We start from the raw sequence: 27,651 nt of genomic DNA, 5'->3' as shown, positions 1-27,651 counted from the left end.
CCTCCGTTTCCCAGTCCAGATGGCCTTGGTGTCCGGTGGCATGTGGTCTGAGCAGTTCCCGCCAGGGAAGCCCGGGATGGCTCTCCCCAGCTCCCCTCAGGTCCCTGCATTCTTCCCAGAGCAGGGGACAGGAACGTGTGGCCGACGACCCTGATGTCCCCTCCGGGGACAGGGATGCGTGGCCGACGACCTGGCTCGAGAATAGTGGCGGGCTCTAGGATTCCAACCTGCCTATGTCTGGCCACCTTGCCTTTTGGGGACCACACTCTTAGGGCTACGCTTGTGACAGGCCGCCCTGCGCGCTCATAACTGAGCGGAATGCAGAACATTTTCCCTCGTCTCCCCGTGCGAGCGTGACAGTTCCGTTCCCCTGAGACAAGCCAGAGAAGGCCAGTTATCATGCGACCGCGGCCAGCCCCTGGAGGGGACTTCAGCTCCACACCTTTGCTTTCCTGCTTTCGTCAGTGAAGAATTAGGAACCCACCACATACACACTCTTTTGTAACACGCTCTTCCCAATGGCTTCTCTAGAAGTGCATCCTATTATCAGGCTGTGAACACTCAGCCACCAGAGGTATGATTAACTGACTGTTGCCTTGTGTATCTTATTTCAGCCCCATTTGACTTGGTAGATAAATTGTCTGCTCCGTAAACTGTATGCTAGTGGGAATGAATTATTTGCATGTCCGTCTGGGCTGCTGCTATGCTGCTGAAGGCTGTTCAGATGTATAGCCCGCTTGTCCTCTTTCTGCATTCCAGAAAGGCAAGCAGACTGAATTATTGGCAAATGATTCATTTCTAACACCAGGGATATTCAGGAAACGTAGATCTCTATTTTCTTGCCCTGATACATTACATCGAAACACGCAAGGCTGGCCTCCCAGAGTCGTTTGAGAAGGTTAGCTAAGGATGTGTGGGGCAGGCACAGAAATGAGTGGGGCGCTGGGGAGTTCCCGGCCACGATGCCATTCTATGGCCTGACCGGGAAGATGGCCTATGCTTACCTTTGGCTGACCGGCGCCGGCATGAATAATTCTCGGCACTAAAGCGTTTGTTTACTCTCACAATGTAGACGCTGCCATAGCTCTTTAGTGTAAGCGTGAATAATTCAAGACCGGAGTGAAAGTCGTGTTAGGGGAACGAGGGATGAAGGAAACATCATTGCCTGCAAACGGTAGGTTATAAAAATGCAACAGTGTTTTACTGCAGCACATGACAATTCTCTTTATTACCTTCTGCCCCAGAACGAGGCTTTTAGATGACAGAATGGTGAATCCGTCCCCCGGCCCATCTTCGGAGGTGGAATTTGAAGTTCCTTCTTTATCGCTGTCCTTTGGTTTGGACTGTTGGTAGAAATCAGAAGGACAGGTGGGAGATAATTCAGGAAAAGCCCAGAGTGGCTTTATCAAGCCCTCCCTATGGCTATCACCACCTTGGATATGAAAGGAGGTGGCGGGTGTTATGTTCTGCCGTCCTCGATGGAGGGACGCAAGGGAGCAATAGGAGGGAAAGAGAAGGGCGTAGCCCAAAGTAAAGTGTGTTCAAGAGGTCCACAGGTATGTGTAGTCCTTCCTCCGACTGGACACAGGTACACTGTCGTTCTTTGCAATGCCTGCAGCTTAAGATGGCAAGCATCGGAACCAAGTGGGGTCATTCATAGCCCACTGTTCGACCTCCCTTCTCCCCAGGATTTCCTTGGGGCACAGAGGCAGTGGCGTGAACTCTTACACATCTTTTGTGTTATCGCAGAGGTCTGCGGAATGGAAATTTGACGACCTTTGTGGCAGCGCTGTCTACTAGAACTTTCTGTGAGCACGGAAATGCCCTCTGCCTGCCGAGCACTTGAAATGTGGGTGGCGCAACCAAGGAACTGAATTTTGTTTTAAAATGTCCCCACACGGGCTCTACACTGTTAGTGCAGAGTCCAATGCGGGGCTTGAACTCACAACCGGCAAGCTCGTGACCTGAGCGGCTGCCTAACTGACTGAGCCACCCAGGTGCCCCCAAGGAACTGAATTTTTACTCTGATTTAGTTTTAATGAATTCCAATGCAAAGAGCCGCACGTGGCTAGTGGTTGATCGTGGTGGGCAGCTGATGGAAGCATCTCCGAGCTATAGCTACCTAGCACATGAGGCTGTCCTGAACGCCTGAAATCCCACTGGCTGAACCCAGCCGACCATCTGGGGGAGACAGACAGTCTGTGACAAACACAGACTGGAGCTCTGAAGAGAAATACAAAGCAGAGTTCCAGGCCATCATCTCTCACTTACGATTTTGTCGGGGGCAGTGGAAGTATCTGGAAACATGAAGGCCACCCAGGCTTTGGGTTTGGAAACCTCTAGTAGTCCCTGCTTGGTGATTTAAGCTCTAGTCTCAGAGGCCCTTTACCATTTTCTCCCAGTGGGGGGAGTCCCCAGCCCATCAACAATGATGGGGACTCTGGATGCTTCAACCTTCTCCTGTTCTCTGAGCATCCCTGGCTCACACAGGCAACCCAGGCTCACCTTTTTGGACGTCCGTGGTTTGGCAGCCTTGGATTTCTTGCCTCCCTTCTTGCCTGATGCCGCCTTCCTTCCTCTTTTCTCTGGGGGAGGGGAGAGGATAGTTTCCGACTTGCCTTTGGTCCCTCGCTTTTTGGCCAGCAGTTCGGGATGAATTCTGGGTAGGACACCTCCACTGGCGATGGTCACTCCTTTTAGCAGCTGAAGAGAGAAACGCGTGAGCTCGGGCAGCCAAGAGCTTGCTGGTCCCGGATTTAATACAGTTCTAACCGATGGCAAAACAAGTGTTAAATCTGGTCTTTGCTTTCCCAAAGCATGATGGGTGGTTTAACTAGCTTTCCTGTTCCACTGGTAGAGCGAGTCTCTGTAGGTATCATGGCATCCTATGGTCTCATACAGAAAGCAAAACCAACAAGGGAAGATGAAAGGGTAAGGAGGCTGAAACCTGTGCTCAGGGAGGGAGCACAGCTTGACAAAACTGGGTTCAAAGGTCGATGTTAGGGCTAGACCCAGTTAACAACAGACCTCCACACTCTTGATCACGCATTCCATCAGTAAAATATGTTTGACCATGCACCTCTCAATTAATACGTTTACTTTCTAAACAATTGACATGTACTACTGCATTAATAGAGTCTGCACATCCCCAAGTAGTTCCTGTCTACAAGGTGTACAACCAGGGCGGGTCCATGGACAGTTAGAGTTACTGTCAGGGTCAAGAGAGATACAGGAATTGCAAGGAAGAGTCCAGAAACTTTTACAGCAACCTGACAGAGGTATCGTAGATCTATTGGATCTATTGGATCTGGCCAAAAGATTGTGGCTTGTGGTCGGTATGTTGTTTTTTAAAAACTTTTCTAGCAATTATTTTTTATTGTATTTTTGGAAATTATCAGCCCACGATGGATTGGAGATAAGAACTGATTCTTCACATCACGCACACTTTGAAAAGAACAAGATTAGAATACAAATTCTTGTACTATCTACTGACTAGCACTTCCTGGGAGAGGCATTCATGGCAACTTTGGAGTTAGTTCCATAATATAGGGAAGATTCTCCTGCCCTCATCAGAATGAGTTGTCAACAATGTTTGCGCGAAGAAATCATGAACAACATATATGCACGGCACCTTCCCCAGCTACACGGAGAGCTTGCTTTTAGAGAGGACAGGAAGGTCTGGAAAGACCCAAATATATAATGGGTCATTTCCAGAGGCAATTTTATTTTCTATCTGAATGATATAGCCAGCGGGATTTCTTCATCTCTTACATGATCTGGAAAATTCGTTGTATTAACGTGATTGGGAACTGTAGCAGGAATGACTTATAACCAACGGGGTCCGCATGCAACATTGTGTTTGGCAAACCCATTCTGCAGCTTGTGTCCGTGCTTCAGACAGACCTACCTGATTGAGTTCCTCATCGTTGGCAACTGCTAGCAGGATGTGTCTTGGGGCTATCCGGGCCTTCTTGTTGTCTCTTGCGGCATTCCCAGCCAATTCTAGAATTTCCGCTGAAATCACAAGAGGGAGTTAATAGGCAATCTACAGAATGGGGTCTGAGGTTTTTGGAGCTCTTCTTTGGAAATGGTCTCCGAATTGGATCACATTTATTCGTTTGTCAGTCTTATGTCTGGGCCTGGAAAGAAATCCAGAATGCTGGAAAGAACTCAGGTTCCAGATGAGTAAGATATTTAAGCAAGACCTGATAGACGATCCTGTGGCAGTCTTCGAGTTGCCCTTGACATTAATTCTGCGCCATCTTTCTTAATATTTGGACCTATGATTTTTTTTTGTTGAGCCCATAAACACAGGAAGGAAGACAGGATTTCCCAACCTCCCTTGCTGAGAACTGTGGTCATGTGTTTACATTCTGGCCAATGAAAGACAAGTAATTATACTGTATGGTGCTTCCAAAAATGTCCATCAATGAAGGGAATGTACCTTCTTCCCTTTCTGCTGGCCGACTGGGGACGTGATGGCTGGATTTGGCCAAGAGGAAGAGCAAGATAGAAGGAACTGGAGTTTCTTATGATGGTGGTGACTCCTGACTAGACTGTCCTTACTCCCGGATGGTCTTCTATAGACTTATTTTGTATGAGGAGAGAGATAAACTCTCTTGTTTAAGCCACAGGAGTTAATTCTTGTTAAGCACGAGTTAATTCCGAGCAATACAGAGCCCTAACATAGGACCTGAATTTCTTTTAGCCTAAAGAGAGAGGGCCATAGTTGAGGTAGGTTAAAGTCTGTCTTTGGTACCCATTGGGACCCTTTTTAGAATCTCCCTTTCTTCTTTGCTTGGTGCCCTAGGTCCCTCCTGTCCTAAAGGAAAGGGATGGGAAAAACTAACTTGTACCGTGGGGTGAGGATATGCTTAGCCCAGAAAGTGAATTCTGAACAGGGATACCTACAAAGCCTGGAAAGGAAGGTATTTGGGGCTTGGGGGGTTTCCACATATCCCTTAGGATCTAAGCATGACTAAGCACGTTTAAGAAACATGTCATCTGATAAATGTAAAAGAGTTGAGGGGCGCCTGGGTGGCTCAGTCGGTTAAGCGTCCGACTTCAGCTCAGGTCATGATCTGGTCGTTCATGGGTTCGAGCCCTGTGTCCGGCTCTGTGTTGACAGCTCAGAGCCTGGAGCCGGCTTCGGATTCTGTGTCTCCCTCTCTCTCTGCCCCTCCTCTGCTCATGCTCTGTGTCTCCCTCTCTCAAAGATAAAATAAAAGATGAAAATAAAATTAAATTTAAAAAATAAGAGTCGATAAAGGAGAGTTTTCCTGAAACTATTTTACATGTCATCAAAATTTGTATTTATTTATTTATTTACATTTTTTACATAGTGTTTATTTATTTTTGAGAGAGTGCAAGCAGGGAAGGGGCAGAGAGGCGGACAGAGGATCTGAAGCAGGCTCCAGGCTCTGAGCCGACAACGGAAAGCCTGCTGTGGGGCTCGAACTCGTGAACCACAAGATCATGACCTGAGCCGAAGTCGGACGCTCAACCGACTGAGCCTCCCAGGTGTCCCTGTTATCACAATTTTTAGTCAAAATTAAAAAAAAAATCTGTAGACGTACCATCTGTTTGTTTTCCCCTTCCTCCTCTGTCTCCTATTTCTTTCCTCCTCAATTGCAGAGGGATGTTCTGCTAATCAAATTTGTCTGCCTTCAAAAGTATTAATGAGCCCTCAAAGAAAAATTCTTTCCCTTAGAAAACTAGAGGCAATGTGCCAACGTGTTGTCTCACTGATAATGTGGTGGCAAAGTGTGTGTGTGCGTGCGTGTGTGCTGGGAGAATTTGCTGGTACAATGGCATAAGCGCTAAGCCCTAAAATTAACAGGCGATTCTGTGTGAATCTTCACAATCAACCTAATTTCAAATAAATAGCACATAAAATTGCCATCACTCATAAAAATCTATGGCAATAAAAACCTGCCTAAGTGTGCCGTATTAACTAAGCAAATGTGATTAACAAAAAATTAGAATAAAGTAAGCATTAGAGTTAAATATTTATATGGAATTTCCATAATGGAAGGCGCTAAATCACTGCGAATTCACTCTCACAACATCTTTTCCAGATTATTAAGCAATGAATATTGTGTTTACCAACAATCCATTTATACGGTGACGGTGACATTTTCTGAATCAGAGCCTGGGGGGCCGTGGTTTGAGAAGTGTGGGCATACTTGTTGGGACAATGGGATAGAGTATTTGAAATTCATGCCCTATTAGATCATCTGGTTGGCTGCATTCAAGCTGCTGCCCGGCCCTTTCCTTCCCTTAAAAGAAGGGTACGCATCATGGAGAACTGTGGCTATAAAGCTTTCACAAATGGGCTTCCTTTTCTGACTCTAGGGTAAATGTGCAGCTCCCCATTGTGCCCAATAAAAAGGAGTTATCTGCACCTGCCCAGCTTGGGGGTCCCACACCTGGGAGGTAGGAGCACTCACCACACCTGGGAAGGAGCACTCACCACACCCGGGAGGAAGGAGCACTCACCACACCCGGGAGGAAGGAGCACTCACCACACCCGGGAGGAAGGAGCACTCACCACACCCGGGAGGAAGGAGCACTCACCACACCCGGGAGGAAGGAGCACTCACCACACCCGGGAGGAAGGAGCACTCACTCTTTTCTATTCTAGATTGGATGGGGTCAAGGAGCCTCCCAATTTTAAGCTTCTGAGCGACTGAATTTAATTTAGCATCTTGGACTATCACTTTCCTGCCTGTGTCACCTGCCCTGAGAGGAAGACGTTAAGCATCCTGCTGAGTTCCTCAAATTAGCTGTCAGCATGAGAGGCAGCGCTAAATGGGAAGCCTTACAGATCTGGAGGCTTCGGGAAGCCCCCCGGGGTCAGGTTATTTTCAGCCTGACAGACGGAGGCACGGACACTGGATTCACAGATGGACAATCTGCCGGAATCAAAGGCAGCTCGGCCAGAGACGAAGGGCGGTGATTCAGCAGGCAGACCCACGCGGGGCACACAGGCAAGGCTCGGCGGGAGGCCACTGGGCTTCTGGACCTGCCCTTCCGAAATCAGTTATAAGAGAGAAAACCTTGATTCTGCGCTCTAGTGTAAAAGCAGAGGTAGAGTTTTTCTTCTAGGAAAACTTAAAAAAAAAAAGCTTTTATTTCTATATTTAGAGGGTGGAGGGAAGGGGCAGAGACAGAAAGACAGACAGAATCCCACTCAGGCTCCATGATGACAGCACAGAGCCTGAGGCGGGGCTCGATCTCATGAACCGTGAGATCATGACCTGAGCTGAAATCAAGACTTAACCGACTGAGGCACCCAGGTGCCCCAAAGAGAAAAACTCTTTCATAATACACAGCTAGGGGCGCCTGGGTGGCTCGGTCGGTTAAACGTCCGACTTCGGCTCAGGTCATGATCTCATGGTCCGTGAGTTCAAGCCCCGCGTCGGGCTCTGTGCTGACTGCTCAGAGCCTGGAGCCTGTTTCGGATTCTGTGTCTCCCTCTCTCTCTGCCCCTCCCCTATTCACGCTCTGTCTCTCTCTGTCTCAAAAATAAATAAACGTTAAAAAAATTAAAAAAAAAATAATACACAGCTGAAAATCTAGATCTGGGAGTTCTCTTCTCTGCAGGATGTTTAGTCTGGGCACGCCTTGGGACAAGGACTTCACGGTTTAAATGTCTGAAATAACTATCACTATTACTATTTTTCCAATGTCATTATGACAAATATAGTCACAGGAACTGTATACAGTAGTTACATTCTCGAGTGATTTTACTGGTCTTGAGAGCACAAGTACCCTTCTGCTGGCAGCCAGTAGGAAAAACGGATTTATAGAGCCCAAAGGTGTTTTGCTGAAAATTCTGTGAGAAGATTATTATTCTGTTAACTGGTGGAGATTTCCACGGAAGTCTGTATTCTCGGAAGTCACACCTCCAGCTATAGGAAGCATCTGGAATACAGCTTAGAATTTGGTAGTAAAAAAAAAAAAAAAAAGATTTCTCTAGCCAAAAGGGATGTTGGAAAGCTCATCGTGCACATAATTTTGGAAGAGCCGTGTCCTCTCATTTTGTCCAGGATCTAAAGCAACATTAGACATCCCGGCCCACAGGACATGGGAGACAGCACAGCAAATGTAGGGCTGGGACAGGGGGCATGGAGTGGCCGCTCCTTCAAGACTGTCTCCTTCCTTAGCCCCTTCTTTCTTGCCCGTTTGCCCATGAGGTGACGGTGACCCCGAGGACCATCTGGGCCCTCTGGTCTGCTCAGGCCATGCAGTCTTCTGGGAAAACCCATCCATTCATGGCTCGAGCCACCCTTGCCCATGTTATCAGATCTGTACCTCCTGCCGTGATGTCACCTGGACAGCCTCACCTGGTGTTCCACAGGTCAATCAAACTCACCGCATCCCCAAATCCAAATCATCCCCCTTGGGGTCGGCACACCATTCGCGCACAGCTCCTACCGGAGACCTGAGAATCAATCACACACCTTTGGCCAACTTCTCCACACCTATTGCCATTACTTGAGTTAAGGCTCTCTTCTCTTTGAGCCCAGATAATTGTAATGGCTGTCCAAGTGGTTTCCCCGCCCCCATTTTTGTCCTCCTCCAGATCCACGGCAGAGAGGCCACTGCTGGCCCATAGGTGCCTTTGTACAAATTAGAAAAAGACATTCCTTCTGCCAGATGCTTTACTTCTCTAGAACAATACCCTTTACTGCCATCTGCCGGGAATGCTCGTAATACACATACAAATCTTTGAGATCTGTGATGCGAACGATACTCCCTTGGATGCGTGCCCTTGCACAGTGTACAACCTGCACAACCATACGTGTGGCCCTGGCTGCCAAAGGGATCTTTTCAAAACATAAATATTATAAATGAAAATCATTAGATAAAAAAGTGTTTGTGTTAAATGGGTAGTCCCAATTGTCTGAAATGATGTCAACAAGGTCTTCTATGTGGCACAATGACTTAAGTCACCCTGAGATTCAAGCTTTTTAAAAAACCTATTTATCCGTTCAATTAAAAAATGTTACAGAACATTTTCTCACCATAAAAACGATTTCAATTCTTCATTTTCAACATCTTACATTTACATTGTATCTATTGGTGGTAAAAACAAAATTATTTCCCAGAATTTCGGGCTTGCTTTTTTAGTCCATTTTCCTCACTAACATTGGAGACGTGCACTGGATCAACGTTTTACAGATCGACAAAGTAAAGTATGAATGTGCTGTCCGTTCTGGGAGGCTTGGGACTTCTCAGGTGGAAAGGATGTTCTAGATGAACGGTCCAGCATGTGCCAGATTGTGTCACCTCCTCCTCTTTTGGGGACTAGACACACCTCATGGCTCTAGCATCAGGGTGATGTGTGAACCCAGGCCCAGCCAGGAGGCCAGTCTGGAGAAATCAGGCAGGCAGACTGCTCTCTCTCACCCAGAGTAGCTGAAAATTTGTGCAACTTTCTTTTTCGGCTAAGTAAGCCCCCCCACCCCCAAGCCTTCTTTTACTGGCCGTTCATGTGGCCCTAGGTTCCCTTTCTGAGGCACTGAGTGGGAGAGAGGATCTTCAGAGACCCCAGTCATGAATCTGAAGGGAGTGGTAAGCTGGCCACGGGAAATCGCCGACCCAGGCCTGGTCGACCCTGTCCTGGCCTGCTGCCAGGACATCAGCGGGCAATTCCAGGTCGCTGCTATTGACATCAGGGCAGGAGGTAAGAGCGGAACAGTGCAACTTAAAAGCTGCCTTAGGAGGTTCAGCTTGGAGAGTCGGCGAAGGTGATGCTCTACGTGGAGGAGGAGGGTGTCTGCCAGAGGCCGATGGGACACTGTGGTGTGCTCATCTGTCCCCGGCAGCCCCTCTCCTTCTGGGAGCCTGGGGAGGGAACTTCCCCCCTGACCAGAGCCTCCAGCCAGCTCTGGGGTCCCCGGGGGCCCCATCTCCCCGATGAGCTCCTTGTCTCTGGCCTCTCCCCCCTCTGCCAGGGGAATCCCTCTGGTAGGCTGGTGAGGCCTGTGGGCCCCTTCTCAGAATAATGGCGGCTCTTCCTTTCATTGTGGTAAAACAGGCGTGGCATGAAATTGACCATTCTGACCATTTCCAGGCGAATAACTCAGTGGCATTCAGTAATTCACAATATTGGGCCACCACCACCGCCATCCACCCCCTGCCCTTCATCTTCCTTAAACCGGAAGCTCCATGCCCATCAAACTCTAAGGCCCATCCCACCCCAGCCCCCCTCGGCCCCTACAGCTGCCGCTCTCCCCTCTGCCTCTTTGCACTTGACTACTCTGCTGGCTTATTTCCATCCCCTTTTGCACAAAGTCTTCGAGCCTCATCCATGCTGTAGCACGCGTCAGAATTTCATTCCTTTAAAAAAAAAATTCTTTTCAAGGTTTATTTAGTTTTTGAGAGAGAGAGAGAGAGAGAGAGAGAGAGAGAGTGGGGGAGGTGCCGAGAGAGAGAGGGAGACACAGAATCGGAAGCAGGCTGTGCGCTGTCAGCCCAGAGCTTGACGCGGGGCTCAAACCCACGAACCGCGAGATCGTGCCCTGAGCCGAAGCTGGACGCTTAACCGACGGAGCCGCCTGGGGGGGCCTCAGACTTTCATTCTTTTTTATGACTGAATGATATTCCACTGCGTGGATCCACATCTCGTTTATCCACGCATCTGCTGACACTCGAGTGGTTTCCAGTTTTTGGCTATCGTGGTAATGCCGTATGGATGTGTATAAATGTGTGTTTAAGTCTCTAGTTTCAATGCTTTTGGGCATATACCTAGAAGTGGAATTGCTGGGTCATAAGATAATTCCATGACTCTTTAACTTCTGTTTTTAATAAGCATTTTCTTTTAATTGCAATATAGTTAACATACAGTGTAATATCAGTTTCAGATGTATAATACAGCGGTTCAACAAATCCATATATCATTCAGTGCTCATCACAACAAGTGCACTCCTTAATCCCCAGCATATATTTTACCCCCCCCCCCCGGCAACCATCATTATGTTCTCTATAATTAAGAGTCTTTCTTGGCTTGTCTCTCTCTTCTTTTTGCTCATTTGTTTTGTTTCTTCAATTCCACATATGAGTGAAATAATATTGCATTTGTCTTTCTCTGGATGACTTATTTCACTCAGCATAATACTCCCTTGATCCATCCATGTCGTTACACATGGCAGGATGTCATTCTTTTTTTATGGCTGAGTAGTATTCCACTCCGCGTGTGCGTGCGTGTGTGTATCTCACCTCTTCTTTATCCATTCATCTATGGATGGACACTTGGGCTGTTTCCATACATTGGCTATTGTGAATAATGCTGCAATAAACATAGGGGTGCATGCGTCCCTTTTAATTAGCGATTTTATACTTTTTAGATTGTAGAGTCATTCTATTTTTAACTTTGTGAGGAATCTCCATACAGTGGCCGCACCAGTTTGACTCCCACCAATAGCGCATGAGGGTTTGTACGTGGTGTAAGAAAGTGGTCCGGCTCATTCTTTTGCGTTCTTCTTCTCCCCTTCTTTCTACTGAAAGCTGTCCAGGTTTCCCAACACCATTTGTTGAAGAGACTGTGTTTTTCGCATTGGATCGTTTCCTGCTTTGTCAAAAATTAATCGACCATATAATTGTGGGTTCGTTTCTGGGTTTTCCGTTCTGTTCTCTTGTTCTATGTGTCTGTGTGCCAGTACCATACTGTCTTGATGATTACAGCTTTGCAATACAGCTTGAAGTCTGGGATTGTGCTGCCTCCAGTTTTGTTCTTCTTTTTCAGGATTGCTTTGGCTATTCGGGGTCTTTTGGGGTTCCATACAAATTTTAGGATTGTCTGTTCCGGTTCTGTGAAAAATGCTGTCGGTGTTTTGATGAGGATTACATTACATGTGTAGGCTGCTTTGGGAAGTATAGACATTTTAACAATGTTTGTTCTTCAGATCCATGAGCATGGGATATCTTTCCATTTCTTTGTGTCTCCCTCAATTTCTTTCATCGATGTTTTAGTTTTCAGAGTACAGGACTTAACCTCTTTGGTTAAGTTTATTCCTAGGTATCTGGTTCTCCTTGGTGCAAGTATAAATGGGATTGTTTCTTAATTTCTCTTTCTGCTGCTTCATTTTTAGTGTAAAGAAATTCAACAGATTTCTGTACGTTGATTTTGTATCCTGTGACTTTGCTGAATTCAGTGTTATCAGTTTCAATACTTTTTTGGTGGAGTCTTTAAGGTTTTCTATATAGAGTGTCATGTTCTCTGCTAAGAGTGAAAGTTTTACTTCGTCCTTTCCAATCTGAATGCCTTTTATTTCTTTTTTGTTGTCAGATTGCTAGGGCTGGGACTTCTAGTACTGTGTTCAATGAAAGTGGTGACAGTGGACGTCCTTGTCCTGTTCCTGACCTTAGGGGAAAAGCTTTCAGTTTTTTCCCTTTGAGGATGACGACGGTTGTGGGCTTTTCATACAAGGCTTTTATTATGTTGAGGTATGTTCCCCCTAAGCCCTCTTCTTTTGTGGTTTTCATCATGAGTGCATGTTGTACTTTGTCAAATGCTTTTTGTGCACCTATGGAAATGACCATACGGTTTTTATCCTTTCTCTCATTGATGAGGTGTATCACATACATTGATTTGCAAATATTGAACCACCCTTGCATCCTGGAGATAAATCCCACTTGATCGTGGTTTATGATTTTTTTTAATGTATTGTTGGATTTGGTATTTTGAGGAGGATTTTTGCATCCATGTTCACCAGGGATATTGGCCTGTAGTTCTCTTCTCTCTCTGGCTCTCTCTCTTTTGTGGTGTCTTTATCTGGTTTTGGTGTCAGGGTAATGCTGGCTTCATAGAATGAATTTGGAAGTTTTCCTCCCTCTTATATTTTCTGGAATAGTGTGAAAAGAATAGGCATTAACTCTTCCTTAAATGTTTGATAGAATTCGCTCGTGAAGATGTCTGGTCCTGAACTTTTGTTTGTTGGGAGTTTTTTGTTTTTGTTTTTGTTTTTTTTGGTTAACTGATTCAATTGCATTGCTGGTTATCCGTCTGTTCAAATTTTCTATTTCTTCTTGCTTTGATTTTGGTAGTTTATAGGCTTCTAGGAATTTATCCATTTCCTCCAGGTTGTCCAATTCATTGGCATATAGCTTTTCATAGTATTCTCTTATAATTGTTTATATTTGTGTCGTGTTGGTTGCTAGTTTTCCTCTCACGGGTGATTTTGTTTGAGTCCTCTTTCCTTTCTGGGAAATCTGACTCCCTAGTTTATTAATGCTGTTGATCTTTTCAAAGAACCAGTTCCTTATTTCATGGATCTGTTTTACTATGTTTGTTTGTTTGCTTTTTGTTCTTGTGTGTTTTTTTTTTTGTTTTTTTTTGTTTTTTTTTTTTTTAGTTTCTCTATCATTCGCTTCTGCTCTAATCTTTATTATTTCCTTCCTTCTGCTGGTTTGTTTGTTCTTTTTCTAGTTCCTTTAGGTGTAAGGTTAAGTTGTTTATTTGAGATTTTTCTTGCTTATTAAGGAGGCCCGTGTTGCTATAAACTCTCCTCTTAGAATTGCTTTTGCTGCATCCCAAAGATTTTGGACCACTGTGTTTTCATGTACTTTGAAAAAATTTCTTCTTTGATTTCTTGGTTGACGTCCTTGTTTAACTTTTTGAGGAATCCCAAACTGTGTTCCACAACAACTACACCAATTCATATTCCGACCAGCAATGCACGAGGGTTCCAATTCTTTACATCCTCATCAATAATTGTAATTTTTTTTTTTTTTACTAGCCACTCTAATGAGTGTCAGGATAAAGTTTTAAATGCATAAAATACAATACAAAGGATGACAGAGAAAACCAATTACACTGAAATGTAATTTTCCAAGTATTAAAAAATCTGGGGGGCACCTGGGTGGCTCAGTCCGTTAAGCCTCTGACTTCAGCTCAGGTCATGATCTCGCGGTCTGTGAGTTCGAGCTCCGCATCGGGCTCTGTGCTGACAGCTCAGAGCCTGGAGCCTGCTTCGGATTCTGTGTCTCCCTCTTTCTCTGCCCCTCTGCCTCTCATTCTCTCTCTCTCTCAAAAATAAATAAACATTAAAAAAATTTTTTAAATAAAAAAAATCTGGGATATAACAGTCTGTGTGCTTGTTTTAAAAAATATATAATTTATTGTCAAATTAGTGTGTACATTGTGCTCTCGGTCTTGGGGGTGGAGTCCCGTGATTCATTGCTTCCATACAACACCCAGTGCTCATCCCAACAAGTGCCCTCCTCAATACCCACGTGGGCTTCTTTATTAACACGTTAAATAACAAGATCTAGTCTATTAACTACTGTGATTCTGAAGTAATGATAAGTATAAATGATATTTCTATACATCTGTAACAAGGGGAATCTAATAAGAAGTGATTTCAGTTGGTCAAAAAGTCCCAGGTGCCACTGACACACTACTGTGGTTTCTTGCCCACGACAGATAGAGGAAGGAAATGCTGAGGGTCAGGTATGGCTCGGGAAGTTGAAGACAGAATCTGAGGACCCCAGGCTCAAGCTTGTTCCGTGTCGCACCCCCTCCCACCTGCCGCACCACCAGCTATCGACTTCTCTCTTCCCTTCTTCTGAGCCAAACTCCCTAAAATAGTCTCCACCCCCTTGGTCTCCTGGCCACAGCTCCAACTCCCCAGCCCACTGCAGTTTGGCTTTGACCACCCAGCCCGTTCTCACCGGGGTCACCATGACCTTGAGATGGCTAGATCTGTTGCCCCCGTCTGGTTTTATTGGCGTCACCTTTGAGGGTTAGTTACTCTCCCTTGGTTTCCCCGGCACCGACTCTCCTGTGAGCCCGTCCTCCCTCCTCTCTGCTGTCCTCCTCGGTCTCCCTCGCCATGCCTTCCCCCTACTTGGCTCAGAAACCCACACATGCAGATGTTGCCAGGGCTGGTCCTGGGCTCCCCAGTCTTGTCGTCGTCACACTCTTCTCTGGGTGACCTCACTCACTCTCCCGGCCTTTATTGCAGTCTCCCCGCAGTGCCCGTGTCTGCACCTCCAGCTTACAGCTCCCTGCTGGCTCTAGACATGTCCATAGGGCTTCACTCAATAACAACAATAGCCCTATGGGCGGGTTGCTACCATGGGTCCCAAGCGGTGCTAAGTGCCTTTCATGCATTATCTTATGTAATTCTCACCATGACACTATGAGGGTAAAGCAACACTCACAGTCCTTAGCTGATAGGTGGCAGAGCCAGAATCTGTCCTCCAGGACACCTTGCAGAGACCGGAGCCCTACGGGTCCCCCTGAGCCCCTCGCCCTGCCCCGTTTCTCCCCCACTATTGCCTGCTTCAGCTACGGGCCCCATTCTTGTTCGCCAGCTACTTTCCTCTTCTCTTCCTCTTGGCCAGGCTCCATATGTAAATTCTCCAATTCTCCCCTTGGAGTGGAGTCCCCATGCCCATTCCTCAACCCATGGCAGCGTGGCTGGAAAGCAAGTAGCTGCCCAAGGCTGAAAGACTTGTGCCTTCCTTGACACCCCTTTCCCCATCTAATCCATCACTGAGTAGAGCTGACTCTACCCCCCTCCGCCGATACCTCCCCAATTTGTCCATTCCTTCTCATCACCCCCTCTGGACACCCCTGCTCTGGCCACTGTCAATTCTCAGAAGTGACACAAAAACAGCCCCCAGTGGTCTCCTGGACTCTGATCTTGCTTCCTGCCACTTCCCAAAGCCCAAGTGATGTCCCCCAAATGCTACCTCCTCCCTTCTAGGCCTCCCCCTAACGGGTGTGTGTACCTGTGTGTGCACAGCGTGTACATTTTCATCATGGCCCTCAAGGACCTGCTTGCCCACTGCGATCTCATCTCTCACCCCCTCCCTTTTCCTAGCTCTGCTCTGGGCACGAACTTCCTCCAGGCTCCAGCTGGGGACACACGCTGTGGGCCTTCACCCTCGTTCCTACCCCGCCTGAAACTCTCCCCCTGGCTCAACACCCCCATCAGAATCTACTCAATTCTTACTAATTCCCCACTCTGGATGCCGTCAAAACCATTTGAGGGAGGGGCACCTGGGTGGCTCAGTCGGGTAAGCGTCCAACTCTTGATTTCGGCTCAGGTCATGACCTCCTGGTTTGTGGGTTTGAGCCCTATGTCGGACTCTGTGCTGACAGTGTGGAGCCTGCTTGGGATTCTCTCTCTCCCTCTCCCTCTGCACCTCCCCTGCACACACACACACGCACACACACACACACACACACACATACACACACATAATCTCTCTCTCTCTCTCTCAAAATAAATAAATAAACATTAAAAAAATCCTGATGTCCCGAACATAGCCGCAGAATCTCTGGGGGTGAGCCCAGTCATCAGGATTTTAAATCAATCAACTTAAGAAAAACCAAGGTTGCACACCTGGTTTAGGTCCTAACAACTCTTACTTTACAATACTTTACCCCACCTCTACAGACCCTCCCCAAGCTCCTGTAACTTTCCTGCCCAACATGCATGCCCATCTTGCTGTGTTGTGCTTAATGCCTGTCCGCTCTCCTGGTATGCAAGCCCAGCCTTCGGAGGTGCGGCCACACACGTCTGCCCTCCTCCGCATCTTCAAGGCCTGACCCAAGGAAGAAACTCAGTCAAGATCTGCGTCATGAGTGTTGAAGGTCATTTCCAGGATGACAGGAGGCTCTCATGCTTTGAATCTTTTTTCCTAAGCAAAATCAATTGGTGTCCACCTCCCACCCCCAAAGTAACAAAAACCACCCTTTTGCTTTCTCCACAGTGGCCTGCAATTCTACCAATAATGATTCATTCCTTTGGCTTAAAACTTCTTGTCTCAGTAAAATGCAAGCACAGCCCGAAAATACAACACTTTAACAGAGTTAGCCATTATACTTTGCCCTGAGTGATTTCATCAGCTCTTAACAGACGGGAGAGCAGAAGAAAATACCATTTACTGAGTGTATCCTATAAACCAGGCATTATCCACGGGCTAGCTCATGAATGGAGTTGACCGAGCTAGTTCTGGAAGCACTGGAAACTCAGAGAGGTTCAGGAATCAGCCCAAGGTAACAGAGCTGGTAAACGGATGCACCAGATTTAAACTGACAGGAAGAGAAGGAAGGGACACCGAGAACACAGGCCTGGGCTTCAGAGGACCCATCGCCTCCTCCACTTGACCTGGGACCCCACTGGGTGCTGAGACTGGCCCCGGGGGGGAAGGAGTGGTATTGGCAATGGCATCCTTCCAGGTACTCATCCTCTCTTCTTCTTCGTCTTTTTTAAAAAAAAATTTATTTATCATTTTTTTTTTGAGAAAGAAAGAGAGAGGGAGGGGCAGGAAGAGAGGGGGAGAGAGGATCCCAAGTGACTGTCAGCACGAACCCGATGTGGGGCTTGCACTCACGAACCGTGAGATCATGACCTGAGCTGACATCAAGAGTCGGACGCTTAACCCACTGAGCCACCCAGGCGCCCCGGTCGTTTCATGCGCCCCCTTCCATTTCATGTCCAAGCCGCTGGCAAACCCTGTTGACTTTTGGGTACTCTGACCACGTCTCTACACCCCCTCTGCACTTTGCCTGCTTCCGCCCTAGCAGCCCCTCCCCCCAGGGTCAGATCACCTCTGCCTCTGCTCAAAACCCTTCAGAACTCCCACTGCGAGCTCTTAGCTCCCACCAGCCTCACTTCTCAAGCCCCACTTACAGTCCAAGCCCCTCCCGGGGTCCCGACCCCCTGGCCCACTGCTGCTCCTCCAACACCCTGCTCCTAGCCGTCCCCTTGCCCGGAGCACCAGCCCGCAGACATGCGCGTGCCCGCTCCCTGCCTCCCCCTCAGTGGGACCTCCAGACCAGCACTGTTCACCACCCCCCTCACCTCCCCATTCCTGGAACACTCTATCTCTCTCCTGGCTTTATTTGTCCCCTTGCACTTATCAGCATCTGAGAACCACACACCCTTCACTTCTGTGCGTTTGCCATTTCTCTTCCCCAGAATGCACCTGCTCGAGGGCAGGGATTCCCGGATTCTGTCTTGGTCTCGGTGGTATAGCAGCCTCAGCGTCGAGAACGCCTGGCATATGGTAAGTGTTCAATGAAAGTTTATCGAGCGAAGGGAGGATTGTGAGTGATCAACTTGAGAAATAAGGCGATGTTCTACCTCGGGGGATACTACAGATCTCTGAAGATGTTTTGGCTCACATTCCAGAGGGTGATGTTCAGGCTTTAGTATGCATTGCTTTGGGATCTGGTGGCTCTAATCCAAGGTAAATTAAAAGCCCAATCAGTGATCCAGTTCTACCCCCAGGGAATAGTCTAAGGACTTACCGTGTACATTGACATGTAGACGCTTAATAAATATTTGTTAAACGAATGAATGGGAAAATATAAGATTTGATTGGAGCCGAAGACTAACAGAGACGCCCGTGATGCAAAGGGCCACATTTTGTTCTGTTATGCACAAAGTGCAGACCTTCACCAAGTAGAGGCATAGGATGTACTTCCTTTGGTTACACGAACATTACAATGGGGCAATGTAGTATAGCGGAAAGTATGTGGCTTAGGGTTGAGGGACCTCAGGGAAGCCCAGCTCCCTTCTCGGAGGCTGTGGGATCTCTGGTTACTCAGTGCCTTCCAGCCTCACAGGGTGATACGGACCTAACAGGCAGTTTTATTTTTATTTTTTTAATGTTTTTTCCCCCTCTGATGGAGTTTTTAATTTTTTTATGGTTTTATACTTATATTTATTTATTCATTTAATATAATTTATTGTCAAATTCGTTCCCATACAACACCCAGTGCTCATCCCAACAGGGGCCCTCCTCAGTGCCCATCACCCACTTTCCCCTCTCCTCCAGCCCCCATCAACCTCCAGTTTGTTCTGTGTATTTAAGTGTCTCTTATGGTTTGCCTCCCTCCCTCTCTGTTTGTAACTATTTTTTTCCCTTTCCCTTCTCCCATGGTCTTCTGTTAGGTTTCTCAAGATCCATATATGAGTGAAAACATATGACATCTGTCCTCTGACTGACTTATTTCACTCAGCATAATTCCCTCCAGTTCCATCCACATTGCTGCAAATGGCCAGATTTCATTCTTTCTCATTGCCAAGTAGTATTCCATTGTATATATAAACCACATCTTCTTTATCCATTCATCAGTTGATGGACATTTAGGCTCTTTCCATAGTTTGGCTATTGTTGAGAGTGCTGCTATAAACATTGGGGTACAAGTGCCCCCATGCATCAGCACTCCTGTATCCCTTGGGTAAATTCCTAGCAGTGCTACTGCTGGGTCATAGGGTAGGTCTATTTTTAATTTTTTGAGGAACCTCCACACTGTTTTCCAGAGCGGCTGAACCAGTTTGCATTCCCACCAACAGTGCAAGAGGGTTCCCGTTTCTCCACATCCTCTCCAGCATCTATAGTCTCTTGATTTGTTCATTTTGGCCACTCTGACTGGCATGAGGTGATATCTGAGTGTGGTTTTGATTTCTATTTCCCTGATGAGGAGCGACGTTGAGCATCTTTTCATGTGCCTGTTGGCCATCTGGATGTCTTCTCTGAGAAGTGTCTATTCATGTCTTCTGCCCATTTCTTCACGAGATTATTTGTTTTTCGGGTGTGGAGTTTGGTGAGCTCTTTATAGATTTTGGATACTAGCCCTTTGTCTGATATGTCATTTGCAAATATCTTTTCCCATTCCGTTCGTTGCCTTTTAGTTTTGTTGATTGTTTCTTTGGCAGTGCAGAAGCTTTTTATCTTCATGAGGTCCCAATAGTTCATTTTTGCTTTTAATTCCCTTGCCTTTGGAGATGTGTCGAGTAAGAAATTGTTTCGGCTGAGATCAGAGAGATTTTTTTCCTGCTTTCTCCTCTAGGGTTTTGATGGTTTCCCGTCTCACATTCAGGTCTTTCATCCATTTTGAGTTTATTTTTGTGAATGGTGTAGGAAGTGGTCTAATTTCATTCTTCTGCATGTTGCTGTCCAGTTCTCCCAGCACCATTTGTTAAAGAGACTGTCTTTTTTTCACTGGATACTCTTTCCTGCTTTGTCAAAGATGAGTTGGCCACACATTTGTGGGTCCAATTCTGGGTTTTCTACTCTATTCCATTGGTCTATGTGTCTGTTTTTGTGCCAGTACCATGCTGTCTTGATGATGACAGCTTTGTAGTAGAGGCTAAAGTCTGGGATTGTGATGCCTCCGCCTTTGGCTTCCTTCTTCAATATTACTTTGGCTATTCGGGGTCTTCTGTGGTTCCATACAAATTTTAGGATTGCTTGTTCTAGCTTCGAGAAGAATGCTGGTGCAATTTTGATTGGGATTGCATTGAATGTGTAGATAGCTTTGGGTAGTATTGACATTTTGACAATATTTATTCTTCCAACCCATGAGCACGGAATGTTTTTCCATTTCTTTGTGCCTTCTTCGATTTCCTCCATAAGCGTTCTATAGTTTTCAGCATACTGATCTTACACATCTTTGGTTAAGTTTATTCCTAGGTATGTTATGATTCTTGGTGTGATTGTAAAAGGGATCCGTTTCTTTACGGCTCTTTCTTTTGCTTCCTTATTGGTGTATAAAAATGCAGCTGATTTTTGTACAGTGATGTTGTATCCTGTGACTTTTCTGAATTCACGTATCAGTTCTAGCAGACTTTTGGTGGAGTCTGTCGGGTTTTCCATGTAGAGTACGATGTTGTCTGCGAAAGCGAGAGTTTGACTTCTCCTTTGCCAATCTTGATGACTTTGATTTCTTTTTGTTGTCTGACTGCTGACCAGTACTATGTTAAACGACACTATGTTAAACGACAGCAATGAGAGTGGATATCCCTGTCGTGTTCCTCATCTCAGGGGGAAAGCTCTCAGTTTTTCCCCATCCTAACAGGTAGTTTTAAAGGTTCATTTGCCTCTCCCTCCCTGAGCCAGCAGATTTTTCCATCAGATTCCTGGGTCCCATTCCAGACCCGGTGAATCAGACCACAGCACGTGTATGTGGGGGGCTGGGGGATGCAGCCAGGATCCTGTATTTTAAAGCATTCCCCAAGCCTTTAGGCTGCTGCTACAAGACTAGCCACAGTATCGCTCCTCTGAGTGGTCCCCAGACCAGCATCAGAATCAACTGGGGGCCCATTAGAAATGTCGAGTCTTGGGGCGCCTGGGTGGCTCAGTCGCTTAAATATCCGACTTTGGCTCAGGTCATGATATTGCGGTTCATGGGTTCGGGGCCCAGACTGAGCTCTGTGCTGACAGCTCAGAGCCTGAACCCTGCTTTGGATTCTGTTCTGTGTCTCCCTCTCTCTCTCTGCCCCTTCCCTGCTCACACTGTCTCTCAAAAATAAACAAACATTAAACAGAAAGAAAGAAAGAAAGAAAGAAAGAAAGAAAGAAAGAAAGAGAAAGAAAAAAAGAAAGAAAGAAAGGCCAAGTCTCAGGCCCCACGTCGGACCTTGTCAACAAGATCCCGGGAGTGGCTGGCACTTTAAAAACACTGCCTTCTCACGCTGGACTGAACCAACTTTAGAGCCCTCCAGCCCTCTCTCTAACCTCCTAAAAGGTGCCCATGAAGAACTTTTGGCTCAGAGACAAGCCTTTCATTTCCCGATAAGGAACAGGCTTAAGATGCTGAGGTCTGCCTGAGGGACAGGAGCCCCAGTTATGAAGGTATCCGCTGGTGGACCAAGGTAAGCCTTTCATTGTGACGGATGGGGTACCAAGAGGGCAGAACAGGACTGAGCATCTAAGAGGGAGGAAGACATTGCCCCTGAGGGAGAAGGAGGAGGGGGAAAAGGGACCTGGGGATAGAAGCTGGGTCTAGCCCTGCCACACCCCCGTGGGTTTTCATACTGTGGCCGCAGGCGGCTCGGTTTCTCAGAGAGACAGTTTGGGGAGGTTTGCTTTACAGGGGGCTTCCCAAAAATTTAAACCTGGCACCCCGGGCAAAGTCAGGGACATTGTTACTCGTGGCTGAAATGACCCCTTAAGGAGCTACTCGCACTGACTTATACATATTTTTATTCTTATATATTTTATTTTAAAATATTTTATATATTTATATATATTTTAAAAGCATCTTGGAAATTTTGAAGTATGGTGTCTGTTTTACTCTGACAGAAGAGAACAACAAGAAGAAAGCTAAACAAAGCTATTCAAATAGATAAAGACCACCCACAGCAAAAATCTCATTCTGCAATAAAAAAACATAATGTTAACAACCAACATGGGCAACTATTCCTCGTGTACCCATTGTATACAAAAGAGGGCACAACTGGGACATGATGGGCTTCATGGAACCAACTGGAGATGATTCTGATGCTGGGCCAACCCTATTCATGGACACTGAGCCCTAGTTCCAATACACCAGGAAACCCAACGCTCAGTGAGGACCTCAGAGTAAAGAGCAGAACCCCTGTTACAAAATGAATAGCCCTCCTGCAGCCCCCAATCCTCCCGGTAGATTCTCTTCTGTGGGAACCTGGATTTTTACCTCCTGGGTTTGCCTAAAGCAAGACACACATTTTCGGGGCTGGTCTAGAAAAGCCACTGCATTGTGGGTTCTCTTCTTTCCATGTTGATCATCTGCCATTATGCCCTCTTCCCTCCCCCAAAGCCTGCAAAATGAATCTGAGCTGAGCAGGCAAGCTGAAACCCTGTTACCAACCCCCCCCCCCCCCCCACCAGTACCCTGGAGCCAGCCACAGAGGGAAGCCGTCCTCTTTGTCCCTGGGTGGCAGGGACAGAGGGGAGGGTGGGGATCCGGGAGTGGGTGACCTGTCCCGCGTGTTCACATTACCTGCCAGGTACTCGATGACGGCCGCCATGTAGACGGGAGCCCCCACGCTGATCCGGTACTTGAACGTCCCTTTCTTCAGGTAACGCATCAGCCTCCCCACGGGGAAGATGACACCGGCCCTGGCTGAACGGGACAGCTTGGACATTTTCTTCTTCCCGCTCCGGCCCGACATCTTGCCTCAGTTTCCCTCTCAGCTTGCTGACACGGTGTTCTTCCGGCACTACTACGATGCTGAAAAGGAAAGAAGGCAGGGTGAGGAAGGATGGTCGGCAAACACCTTGGGGACAGTGATGTGACACTAGGGCACCGTGTGACACATCAAGTAGCCCTGGGGAGGTGGCTGAGACCTGGCTGCCGCTTCAGGCCACGAGATGGGCAGGGGGACTTCGCAGGGCATCGGCAGCCCCTCCCCAAACACCTCCCCACGCGTCAAGCCAGCCCAATCTTAACAGGAGAGGCCAAAGAAACTCACTAGAGAGAGGGGTCATGGTGCTGTAGTCTGCAGAATAATGGCCCCAAAGATGTCCACTTCTTCATCCCCAGGACCCTTGCATATATCACCTTATATGGCAAAAGAGACTTTGAAGATACGATTAAGTTGAGGGTCCTGACATGGGGCGATTATCCCGGAGTATTTGGGTGGGTCTGATGTAATCGCCAGGGTTCTTTTTTTTTTTTTTTTTTAATTTTTTTTAATGTTTATTTTTGAGACAGAGAGAGAGGCAGAGTGCATGTGGGGGAGGGGCAGACAGAGGGTGACACAGAATCCGAAGCGGGCTCCAGGCTCGGAGCTGTCATCACAAAGCCTGACACGGGGCTCGAACTCAGGAACTGTGAGGTCATGACCTGAGCCGAAGTCGGACGCTTTACCGACTGAGCCACTCAGGCGCCCCACCGGGGGTTCTTTTAAGAGGGGGCAGGACATCAGTGAGTAGTGACAGGTGCAACCAGAGAAGAAATGGATTCTCCCCTCGGGGCCTCCAGAAGGAGCCAGCCCTACCAACACCTCCACTTTAGCTCAGAGAACCCGATTTTCCCCTTCCGACCTCCAGAACTGTCAGGGCATCGATCCACATTGCTTCAACCCCTAAACTGGGGCTAATTTGTTATAGCAGCTGCAAGAGAATGAACACGGTTCCTCTTCGCTCTGATTTGCTTCTGCCTATTTGAATACATAGTGTTAGCTAATATGGCGATGCCTGTAATGGTTAGCTTTGACCCACAACTCAGAGCTGATGTGCATGTCTCAGATGGAAATGTTTTTCTAAATTCTCCAATAATGTAGCATTCTTTTTTTTTTTAAGGTTCACTTATTTTTGAGAGAGAGACAGAGAGACAGAGTGTGAGCTGGGGGAGGGAGAGAGAGAGACAGAGAGGGAGACATAGACTCCCAAGCAGTCTCCATCCAGGCTCTGAGCTGTCGGTACAGAGTCCAACGAGGGGCCTGAACCCATGAACTGCGAGATCATGACCCGAGCCGAAGTCGTAAGCTTAACTGACTGAGCCACCCTGGTGCCCCAATAGTATAGCATTCTTAAAAACATAAGTATGTCAGAAGATGCAGGTTAGCAAATATGCTAACGCAGAGTAACCAAACCTAGCAAATTAAAAGCTATAATGCAGCCCAAGCTTCTGCCCCTTGAAATGAGGAGTCCAGGCCGATTCGGGGGAGAAACCCCAGGAATCAGCCAGAAGAGGGGATTTCAGTACAAGGCACCGAGAGATGTGTATATAATTCATCGTCATTTTAGGAAGCGATCTTTTGTGTGAAGATAAGATAATTACATACTTCCGAAAAGCTAATTCAGAGAATTATAATAGAGCTCAACCTGTTGGTTCAGGGAGTACTGTGACCAAAAAATGGAATATAATCCAGGATAAAGTAAAAGCAAATTACCAAGGACAAACAAGCACAACCAAAAAAAAAAAAAAAAAAAAAAAAAGACGGAAACAGAAATCTCTAGGAAATGTATTAATGAATCAAAGCTCCCTGCTCCAAGGACAGTATCATTCTCGGTGGCCGTTTTGTTTGGGAATGGGAAGAAGAGTGTCAAAAATAAATTGGGATTAGATCTACCTGTTGAGACAGTCGTCTCGAATGCTGGCTAGATTTGTTTGCCAACAGCCAAGGTGACAATGACAAGGCCTAAGAAAGTGGGTAAAACCATAACGGAGGGAAGCATGTGGATGCATGAAAGATACAAAGCTGGGGTTTATTTACTCCGGATGGAAGAATGAACGGAACGGCGTTCAGTTTTCTAAAGTAGCTGATTACTCTGTTACGACTGAGGAGTTTTATGTAAACACTACAGAACTGGCAACCAACCCCGTTCGCGACATCCTCCTCTCCTCGAGGTGAATGATGTGAACTTGAGGCATTTTATTACATACTTCACATAGATTGTTTTTTACATGCTCATACGTACTCACTATATTCCTATTTTATGAGTCGTTTTGCCACCAAGAGATGTCGGTATTCATCAAAGTTAAGCACAAGCAAAGAGGAGCAAATAGCCTTAGCATATTATCTCTTTCCCAGCGAGGCACAGGGATCAGACAGTATCGCTGTTTCTAGAACTTCCACATTGTCTGTACTTCTGCTGTCCGAGGCTGCTAACGGTCACGAATCCGCTCAGATGTCCTCTCTGGGGGAAGCAAGCGACTGCAATCCTAGGGTCACAGCCATCAATTTATGTTAAGGAAACTGAGGTCAGGCATCCATCAATGTCCGGAGTAGCTGCTGTCGGTTATCCCTGTTCCGGGACTCAGGGGACTCATAAGGCAATGTGAACCCGTCCTGTCCTCAGAGAGAGGGCCACGGCAGGTCTGCCAGCTGCTGCTGGTGGTGTTCAAAACGGAGGTGACTCCTGGTAGGGTGGAAACCTTCCAGGATTGGGTGCAAGACGCCCCCGGTGAGGTCCCATGTCTACATAACTGGCTACGCGATAGGTGTGGGCCTATCTGTAAAACACGGAGGTGACTCACTGATCCTGAAGGTCATTCCGACATTCGAGAAACGCACTCTCAGACAGTTCTGGAAAAGAAGCTTTAGTGCCTTTAGGAAATGAATTCTGAAGAGTCGAGAGCCTGTACAGGTTCATAAAGATGCATTAGTATTGGTGAGTCTACTAAGCCAATTACGTTCTTTTTTGCCGTTGCTGGTAAGTTGGGGGAGAGGGAGGATCAGGAGGACCGGTTGCCAAGGAAACCACCTGAAAAGTCCATCACGGGATGGACTTGCCCTGTGGATACCGTGCGCGCTACACGGTCATCGTCTCTCATAGCAGCAGAGAGAGGGACGCATAGAGCCCAGACACCACAAGGGCGGGACCCGCTCATCCCTCGCCGCCGCCCTATTCTTCTCAAACAAAAGTAGCCAGAGGATGACTGGGTAGGCAGGAAAGAGCCACTTAGGGACGCCCCCAAAGTCAGCCAAGAGGAGTCACAAGTTCCCCTAAAAGCGGGGCGTCAGCAGCAGTAGAAGGAAAACAGGTGACTTCAGCGCCCTGGCACTCATGAAGAAAAAACAGCCAAGGAAGGAAAACCGGGGCTAGGTCAAATGGAGAAGCATGCCAGCGGCACAGCGGCAAGTGGAGGGATCACCCTACGTTCAACATTTTGTAACCAGACCACTTTCCTCCAGGTTAGGGCCTTAGATCTGGGGATGTGGCTCCGTCTGATGTCTCGGCACGAGACTGTGTATGTGGAGAAACTCTGTGCCTGGGGGAACCTGTCTTTGCAGACACTGTGCTGGCCTTAAGCAGCTGGGCGTCTAACTCCTGGGCTTCCCGGCCCTGGGAGGCCCCCGCACATTGTACGAATCAGACCACATCGGGAATCCCTTAAGATTCCGGGAGGAGGTTGATGGCGCTGACCTGTCACACTTATGGGGCCCCACAGGTGGAAGGAAGGATTTGGTGCCCTCTGACCCCTCCAGAGAAGACCCCGCTTTTGCAGACCACCCCTGCCCCCAGCCTGTGCTGGACTCTGCCCAGAGCGGTGAGATAGTCTAACCCCCGGCTTCCTTCGTTCCCAGGCCACCCTTTCCCCTGACTCCATCCAGTCTTGGGAAGTCAGGAGTGAACAACTCGAACGGGTTTTTATCCACCTCCTGCGACTCTCTCAATCTCTGTGTAGGGCCACTCAGCTAAAGAGAAAAGAACTATTGGAATGTGAAATTTGTTTCCATCAGACTAATACTTAAATGTTTACGTTTATTTACCTTCTGCTCTAAAACAATGTTTTCTCTAATTAGGCAAAGCTAAGGACTACAGTACATTATGTTTGTTTACAAGTTTGAAGAACAGAATATGGCTGAAGCTTTTCCAGTGGTTACAGACACCGTGTGGGCGCCCCTGGAGGATGTGCATGGCCAAGTTCAGCTGGCCCCACCCGCCAGGCCAATCCTGGGGTATTGTGGGGGTGCTTAAGAGGAATTTGGGGGGTGCCTGGGTGGTTCAGTCGGTTGAGCGTCTGGCTTCAGCTCAGGTCATGATCTCAAGGTTCATGGGTTTGAACCCCACGTCGGGCTCTGTGCTGACAGCTCAGAGTCTGAAGCCTGTTTCAGATTCTGTGTCTCCCTCTCTCTCTGCTCCTCCCCTGCTCATGCTCTGTCTCTCTGTCTCTCTCTCTCTCTCTAAAATAAATAAACAGTAATAATAATAATAATAATAAAGAGGAATTGGGAAACAGACAAGATATAACCTAGATCTGCAATATATATCTGTCTTTTCATATCGGAGAAACCAAGAATAACCAAGGCATAAAGTCTCGTAATTATTTGCAAAGTAAATGGGAGAGTTTTCGGCACGTTAACAACAGGGGCTCAGGGAAGGAGGAGGGAGGAATACAGTAGCTCCTGCTCATTGTCCTTTCCCTCCAAAAGCAGAGAAGTTGGAAGAACAAAACTGGTTTTG

The 27,651-nt window shown here is 47.2% G+C and overlaps 1 protein-coding gene across 1 annotated transcript in view; it reads right to left on the bottom strand.

The window, feature by feature from the left end:
• Positions 1 to 27,651, bottom strand: part of LOC109264360 (core histone macro-H2A.2) — a 57,897-nt gene that overhangs the window by 14,081 nt on the left and 16,165 nt on the right. Inside the window, exons 2-5 of the mRNA XM_019444420.2 lie at positions 22,736 to 22,966; positions 3,908 to 4,014; positions 2,506 to 2,703; positions 1,233 to 1,343 (exon numbers count right to left, since the gene is read on the bottom strand). Coding sequence (XP_019299965.1) covers positions 1,233 to 1,343; positions 2,506 to 2,703; positions 3,908 to 4,014; positions 22,736 to 22,907 — 588 coding nt within the window. The 5' untranslated portion in view covers positions 22,908 to 22,966. The remainder of the gene's footprint in view (positions 1 to 1,232; positions 1,344 to 2,505; positions 2,704 to 3,907; positions 4,015 to 22,735; positions 22,967 to 27,651) is intronic.

Source organism: Panthera pardus, unplaced genomic scaffold, assembly GCF_024362965.1.
Source record: "Panthera pardus isolate Hobbes unplaced genomic scaffold, ASM2436296v1 HiC_scaffold_22, whole genome shotgun sequence".
NCBI lineage: Eukaryota > Metazoa > Chordata > Mammalia > Carnivora > Felidae > Panthera > Panthera pardus.
Note: the sequence above shows the minus strand (reverse complement) of the source record. Positions and strands in the feature narration are given on the sequence as shown.